General features: G+C 59.2%; 1 protein-coding gene across 1 annotated transcript in view; it reads right to left on the bottom strand.

Moving 5' to 3' along the window:
• The window catches only part of Lamc3 (laminin subunit gamma 3), a 35,080-nt gene that overhangs the window by 3,052 nt on the left and 24,450 nt on the right, over positions 1 to 7,578 (bottom strand). The window contains exons 19-26 of the mRNA XM_033758997.1: positions 7,435 to 7,528; positions 6,991 to 7,123; positions 5,916 to 6,050; positions 4,921 to 5,068; positions 4,156 to 4,296; positions 3,168 to 3,270; positions 792 to 991; positions 7 to 107 (exon numbers count right to left, since the gene is read on the bottom strand). Coding sequence (XP_033614888.1) covers positions 7 to 107; positions 792 to 991; positions 3,168 to 3,270; positions 4,156 to 4,296; positions 4,921 to 5,068; positions 5,916 to 6,050; positions 6,991 to 7,123; positions 7,435 to 7,528 — 1,055 coding nt within the window. The remainder of the gene's footprint in view (positions 1 to 6; positions 108 to 791; positions 992 to 3,167; positions 3,271 to 4,155; positions 4,297 to 4,920; positions 5,069 to 5,915; positions 6,051 to 6,990; positions 7,124 to 7,434; positions 7,529 to 7,578) is intronic.

The raw sequence follows: 7,578 nt of genomic DNA, 5'->3' as shown, positions 1-7,578 counted from the left end.
CCAGTCGCCAGTCGCGAGGCCCGCCGGAGTGTGGCCTGGGTCTGGCTGGCCAGTCGGCTGGCACGGCGGTGCCCCTGCTTCCCGTCCCGCAGAGAGGCCCTGGCGAGCTGTGGGTGGGCAGTGGTGGAGAGAGAGGAGAGGGCAGAGTGAGTCCTTTGGGTAAAGAGCTCTTGCGGTGGGGTAGGGATGTAGCTCAGCAGCACAGCACCTGCCTGGCAAGTGCAAGGCCCTGAGTTCAATTCCTGGTAGACCCCCGCCACAAATAGAGCTCTTGCGGTACTTCATACACCAGAGCATGCGTTTGTTTATGCATTCATCCATTCGTTTATACATCAACGAGCAGCTTCTGGTTGCAGGTGTGAGTCTTGGTTCTGACTTAATCGTTTTGTTTTGGAGGGCAGTGTCTTGATAATGGAGTTCAGGCTGACCTAGAGCTCACTATGTAGCAAGGCTGGCCTCAAACTTATAGCGATCCTCCTGCCTCAGCCTCCCAAGTGCTGGGATCACAGTCACGTGCCACCATGCTCAGCTGGAACTTAATTCTGAGCCTGGTTGGGCCTCAGGGCCCTCTCCGTGTCATGGGAACTGCAGCGACACCTGTTTTCACGAGGAACCAACAAGGTCGCCCGTGTGAAGGTGGAAGCCCAGGGCAGGGGACACACCAGCCTTTGGGAAGTGTGGAAGACAGGTCTGCCTGGCAGTGTCTGCCCCACAGAAGGGCGGCCTTATCTGTCCCTGCCACTGGCACAGGAGGCAGGGAAGCTGTGTGTGTGTGTAACTGTAGCCCTGACCTTGGCATTGTCCTTGGCCAACAGCTCTGCTTCTCTGCTCTTCTTCCTGGCGCTGGAGGAGAGTGGTGCTGCATTTCCCAGCACCCTCTCTGCCTGTTTGGTCTTCTTCCTTGTGTCCTCCAGGAGCCGGTCCCTGACTGCACCTGCCTTCCTCTGCAGCTCAGCTTGGTCCTTGGGCCCTGGAAACCGCAGCTTCATTCCTGCAAAGTGGCCGAGGCGGTCACAGAAGGGCTTCACACCTGGACAGCCCACCAGGTGGTCACCGGCAGGGGCCTGGCCGGCCCCAGGCCCTGGGCAGCGGGAATGAGGTCCGAGACTCCTGAGACTGCGTGGGACCCTCCCAGGCTTACCCGAAAGGAACCTAAAGGAGCAAGGCTCACTGCTCTGGGGATTTAAAGATGCACGTGACATCCTGGTGCCCACTTAAGTCAGGAAATCACAGGTAGCCTGAACCAGGGGCAGAGATGGGGCCCACAGCAGAGGCACATGCTGTTCAGCTATGGGGGGGGGTCTTGTTTGTTTTGCTTTGCTTTTGCATTACTAGGCCTGGACCCCCAGGCTTTGCACTGAGCTACATCCTAGTACTTCATTTTGTATTTTGACACAGGATCTTGCTAAATTGCTAAGTTGCCCAGGCTGGAACATGTGATCCTCCTGCTTCAGCCTCCCAGAGTGCTGGGATGACGGGTGTGCGCCACTATATCCAGCGTCAGCTCTATATTTTTATGCAACACGTATTTCTGACGGGGCTTTGAGGCACTGTATAGTAACAGATGTGCCAAGAGATTACCATGGTGGGAATACCCAGGGCTGTAAGTAGCTGGTGGGAATGTGGGAGGAAAGAGGAGGGATGAGTAGCATCAGAAAATTCAGGTAATAACACTGCACAAATCAAAGGCTCTGTGTATTTACCTCTGAGCTCCCAAGCAGCCAAACAAAAAAGGATATGTCAGAATTTGCATGAATTGTGTCTAATAAGAAGTGATTTTACTTTTCATAAAGAAAGACACACTTCTCCATTCTTTTTTTTGAGACAGGGTCTTGCTGTGTAGCCGAGGCTGTACTTGAACTCATGGAGATCTTCCTGCCTCAGCCTCCCAAGTACTGGGATTATAGCCATGTACCACCATACCTGGCTAAGGGTGTTTAATATTGCACTGTGTAAGGCCTTAAGAAAGTGCACCTATTATTTGAAAAAAAAAAAGAAAGTGCGCCTGCTGAAGCATTTCCTAAGCTTCTTTCCTCTCCTCGGCACAGCCTGTCAGGGCTCCGAGTCCTGGGCCACATCCTGGACCAGCTGGCACTGAGTCCAGTCTGTGCATGCAGCTAGGAGCTCATATCTGTGTGAATTCTGCAGAGGCCAGGAAGGCAGATTTGCACTTAGTCTGCGCAAAGCTTTCGGAACCAGAGAGCAGTGAGAGGCGACACTGTAAGGCACTAGAGGCCAGCTGGACTGGAAGCAGATGGTGTCAAGACCTGCATGGTCCTAGTGTCTGAACTCAGCCTACTCCACCCTGGTGTCTGATTTAGGTCCTTAAATACAGCCCTAGACACGTGGGCACCAGCAGGTGGCCAGGACTTCGGGCCACCAAGGAACCTGGAGATGGGGTGTCGGGTCCAGGGCTGGAGCCATATGGGGAGGGCAGGTGTGGGACCCAGGCTGTGGCCAGCAGAGGTGTGACCTCTGACCCTGAAGGTCACCTGGGCTCAAGGGTATGACCTCTGACCCCGAGGGTCACCTGGGCTCAGGGCATGACCTCTGACCTCTGACCCAGAGGGTCACATAGGCTCAGGCGGTGCTCCTGCCTTTTCTAACTCATCAGGACAGGGAAGGGTGGCTCTCTGGGGCCCAGGCGGAGGGCCTCACAGAAGCCCATTAGGCAGCAGGGTGAGGAGGTATGGAAGGGGGACCCTGGCTGGTTTCTGTCCCCACTCAGATCTGGGGATGATCAGCAACGCTTTCCTCAGTCTGCCCATCTGCGAGCTGGGAGATCTCTGCCATGTTTTCCTGATGCTCCAAAGAGGCCTGGCTGGATGTCACCCCACACCCCCTTCCAAAGAAACTTGGTCCCCTCCTAGGGGCCCCAGCTGCACCTGGCCAGGGGCAGCAGAATTTGCACCAGGTACCTGACCCTGCCAGAATGGACTGGACCAGAAGTGGACGGCCTGCGGCATCCGATTCCCTCCCATCTGAGGGCTCTGTGTGCGGTCAGGCGGGACGGCCACGTGGCCTGGTGCCAGAGAGGGGTGGGACAGAGACCCAGGAGCCGGGGACACGGGGCAGCCCTGGCTTGTGCCCACAGGACGGGCCCGGCAGGGTGGGCGGCTGCCAGGCATGGAGTGACCCAGAACCCGAGGACAGAAGGGCGCATGTACCTTCCAGGTCAGCCAGCAGGGCCTTGGCTCCCATCACGGTCACCGTGGCAGCCTGGACAGATGAGGAAGCCTGGGCCAGCGCAGATGTGGCCTCCTGGAATAGCTGGAGGGAAGAGGAGAGAGGCTGGGCAGCTGCTGGGAGCGGGGTCGCAGGCATCACACCCACACCGACGGCACCCACGTGTCACAGGGCCGACGCTGACACGCACAGCTCACCGGCGCACCAGGGCCGTCTGACCACACAGGTTGCACCCCAAGCCCCGGAAGGCCTGTCCCACAGTGGCTGTAAGACTAGACTGTGCCTGCACGGAGCTGTCCCCACCCCCCGTAGCCATCACTTCGGGCCTGCGTCCCCATCCAACGCCTGCATTGTGGACTGAACTCCCAGCTGAGGGGAAGCCGTCCCAGGGAGCCGGGAGTTCTGTGCTGACTGTCACTCTTGTACGTCCAAAAGTGTTCTCAAGCAACGTTTTTTCTGAAGAATTATCTTAGAGAGGCCTTCTGTAGTTCCACAGTGTGGCAACTGCTGCCTGAGTGAAATCACGCCCTGTGATTTCCCGAATTCCTGCTGTCTTAGCGCCATCTCCCCTCCCAGAGGCCAAGGCCAGGCTGCGGGGCTCAGCACAGAGCCTCAGGGGCTGCTCACAGCAGCTGCTCTCTGAACAGCTGGCACTGGAACTAAGGATGCAGGAAGGAAGCTAAGTGGGCACAGCAGCACCCGCCTGTCATCCCAGCACTCTGGGAGGCTGAGGCAGGAGGATCACAAGTTCGACCAGCCTGGGCAATTTAACTCGGCTGCTGCAAAATGAAAGTAAAAAGGCTGGGGATGTAGCTCAGTATGAAGCCTCTCAGTTCAGACCCCCAGATCTGCAGGGGAAAAACCCAAACCTATCCCAGCTGAACTGACACGGAGGGCAGCGGCAGGCAGATAGGACCCCTGTGTCTGCCTGTCTGCCGGGCTCCTCTCACCCCTACTCCAGGCGCTGACCTGCGCGGGGTGCTCCATTCTCTGCAGCGCCGCTCGGGCGGAGGCCTGGAGGGCCCCAGCAGCCTCGGTGGCCGTGTGCCCTCTCAACGCCACCTTCTGCTCCAGGGCCCGTGCTCTGGAGTCCAGATTCCTGGGCTGGGGCTGCGGAGGCCGTGAGGAGCCTGGGGTCAGGTGAACGGGAGGAGCACGGGGCCAGGCGGTGTCCCGAGGGCCTTCTCTGAGAGCGTGTGTGCAGGTGTGCGTGGTGGGCGTGCATGGGAGTGTGTGCAGGTGTGTGAACGCGGGCACAGAAACTGGGGCCTGCAGCACACTAAGCACACTCCGGCCAGGGCAGCGCCTCTCACAGCTCTGTGTGCGGGGGCCCCGGGACCTCCTGCAGACCGCCGGACCTGCTGTGTCCCCAGGATGGGAGTGGACGCGGGCACCAGGGCGCCACCGAATCCCTCCTGCCCCCAGGAAGTGGCCCTAGAGCAACCCAGTGAGGCCCCTGTGACAGACGGAGTCACCGCGGCCCAGGGAGGGGAAGTCGGGGTCACGGAGCCGCAGGGGTGCAGCAGGAGCTTCCTCCCACGTCCACCCGGTGTCCTCACGGAGGTCACCAGAGTAGGGAAAAAGCCACAGCACGGGTAATGACTGTCGTACTCAGCAACGTAGCCCAGCACAGCGCCGGACTGCAGGGGCTCTGGCTTTAACCCACTGCCCCACAGCTGGTGCCTGGCCACCCCCAGCCCCCACCCCAGCAGGATTCCGCAGACACCGACTGACCAGGGCTGCAGGGGTGGCCGGCAAGGTCAGGCGCGGGGCCGCATCAGCAACGCCGCGCTGCATGGAGGCCAGCAGCCTCCTGGCTTTGGGAAACTCCTGTGACAAAGCCGTGCCCAGCGCCTTCAGGGCCACCTGCACCTCTTGGTACCTGGGAGGAAACAGGAGCCGCGCTGGCCACAGAGCAGGGCAGAGCCCCTTCCTTGCCGCTTCCCGGGATCCCCGGTGGGAGCCCCCAGTTTGCAAAGGCCTCTCAGCCTCCCGGGCAGCCACCCTGGGCCACCACCTGACTCCCTCCCTCGGTCCCCCCACTCTTCGGCTCCTCTGGCCCAGCCATACGCAGGAAGATGCCCCGTGCTGGGCAGGCAGAGGCCCAGGCCCTGATCCTGGCTCGTCATGGCGAGGATCCTGGCGGGGACCCTGGGCGTGGGTGTGGCCCTCTCCTCCCGCGAGGGGAGACCCAGCTGCTGGCCTGCTATGCGGCCCTCGGTCCTCGTGGTCTCCGCTCGGTCATCACCCAGGGATCAGGGGCTTCCTCTCTGACTTCTGAGCCTCTGCTCCCCGCTCCTGCCCCACCTTGGTGGTGCAGCCCCCACTCCCTTCCCTCCTGTGCCCTTCCGGAAGTGGGTGCCCCTGTCTCCGAGGTCACATGACGCCCCAGCCACATCACTTGGCTCAGGGCCATGAACCCGAGCCAATGAGTCTCTCATCTCGGAACTAGGGGCTCAGGGAGATGTCAGGGATCTCAGTGGCCCTTAAACTGACGTGGGTGGAGCACAGACGCTGAGCTGCCCGGGCTGCAGAGGCACAGTGGGAAGCTGGTGCCTGGGCCATGACAGGAGGACTTGGGGCCACTGTGGAGGACGGAGATCCACAGCCAGTTCCAGACCCAGGGCCCCGACACCCTGGTCATGCGGCTTGGGAGCCCCATTCAGAGACAGCAGCCTCTGGGGGGCGCCCACGGGCTCCTGGAAACACCCCACATTGGGCAGTCTCACCTGTCCTCCAGGTCCCGCTGGGCCTCCAGGGCCGCCCTCCCGTCCACCAGGCCCCGCAGGAGCGCATAGCTGGCGTTGGAGGCGAGTATGGCGCGATGCACGGCGGCTTCGATCTTGGCAGCGGTGTCCCTGTGGCTGTGTGGTCAGAGCCCGGCCATCAGCGAGGGCTCCCATGGAGGGCTGGGCCTGAGCTCACTCTCTGGCCTTCTGCCTGTCTGCCTGCTGCAGCAGGGACTGCAGCAAGGTGCCACACAACCTGTCCCTGTTGCCCACCAGTGACACCTGTGGCCCTTTTGTTACACATTAAAGCATCTCGGTTTTGGCGGTAAATTATGCGGTCACCCTAACAGAGCGGACACAGAAGGGAGTGGCCAAGACAGCTGGGGGTGGGGGCCTGCCATTATCATTTTCAGGCCGTGTGTCCTTAAGCAAGTTATCTGACTTCTCTGAATCCGTTTCTAGAAAATGAATCTAAGGTCCCTATGGCTAAGGAGAAAACTGCCACCGATCCTGTGCTTTCAGCACCCTAAGATGTTTATGGGAGGCAGTGGGTTAAAGAGAGTCCAATGTCTACTAGGACTAGATGAGCGGTATGTGGTAGAACTGAACACTGGAATATTACACAGCCACGAAAAGGAAATTGGTAAGAGAGAGAAAGCAGATTATTGGTGGCCAGCACCTGGACAGGCTGAAGAGAAGTGAGACGTGATTTTACAAAAAGTTTACAAGGTTAGTTCTGGACATGATAAATATTCTAAAACGTTCATGGTTGTGAATTCTGAATATATGGAAACCACTGATTTGTATAGTGTGTGAATTATATCTCAAAACTTATTTTAAAAAAGCCATCAGATGTCCAGACGTTTTCAGTGGTGCAAGCTTGTCCCCAGCACCTCTGCCCATGTCCCCCCGTGACCTTTCCTTCTCATGGTGACAAGGGCTTCTCTGGACTCACCCGGGCCCAGCTCCTGGGTGGGAGCATCTGGGGAGCTGACCCTGGAGCCCCAGAGAAGGCCTGGCCCTGCTGATTGTCAGGGTGACCTCATCCCACCCCTGGGCCGTGGGGCTCACTCACCCCCTGGCAAGGGCACGGGCCTCTGTGGCCAGATGGCTCCAGTTGGAGGGTTGTCCGGGCCCGTCCTGGGGAGTCACCTTCAGAGAAGAGGAGACACTGAGGCTTGGCCTGGAAGGGCAAGAGCCACATCCAGCTCAGTGATGTGGCTGAAGCTGACGTGCTGCTAAATGTCTGTTTTTGTTTTGGTACTGGGGCTGGAACTCAGGACCTTGCGCTTGCAAGGCAGGCAGTGCCACCACTGAGCTAAATCCCTGGCCCTGTTTTTTTTTTTTTTTTTTTAATGGGGTCTTGCTATATAGTCCAAGCTGGCCTCACATTGGTGGCCATCCTCCTGCCTCAGCCTCCCCAGTACTAGGATTACAGGCGTGCGCCACCATGCCCAGCTAGTGCTGGTAATTTTGTAAATGCACAAAGATGGTCAAAGCGTCCCAAACACAGAAATACTGACAATGTCGCCACCCGCCACCTCCTGCACCTTCACAGTGCGCTGAAGTGACAAAGGGGCGCCCAGCCCGGGTCTCCAGGTCAGGGCCCGGCTCTGCGGGGGAGGGGTCCCCGGGTACCAGCGATGTGAGGACGGCGGCCGCG

This window comes from Fukomys damarensis, unplaced genomic scaffold (assembly GCF_012274545.1).
Source record: "Fukomys damarensis isolate Sample0158 unplaced genomic scaffold, DMR_v1.0_HiC HiC_scaffold_36, whole genome shotgun sequence".
Taxonomy (NCBI): domain Eukaryota; kingdom Metazoa; phylum Chordata; class Mammalia; order Rodentia; family Bathyergidae; genus Fukomys; species Fukomys damarensis.
The sequence above is the reverse complement of the archived record's forward strand: the minus strand, read 5'-3'. Positions and strand labels throughout refer to the sequence as shown.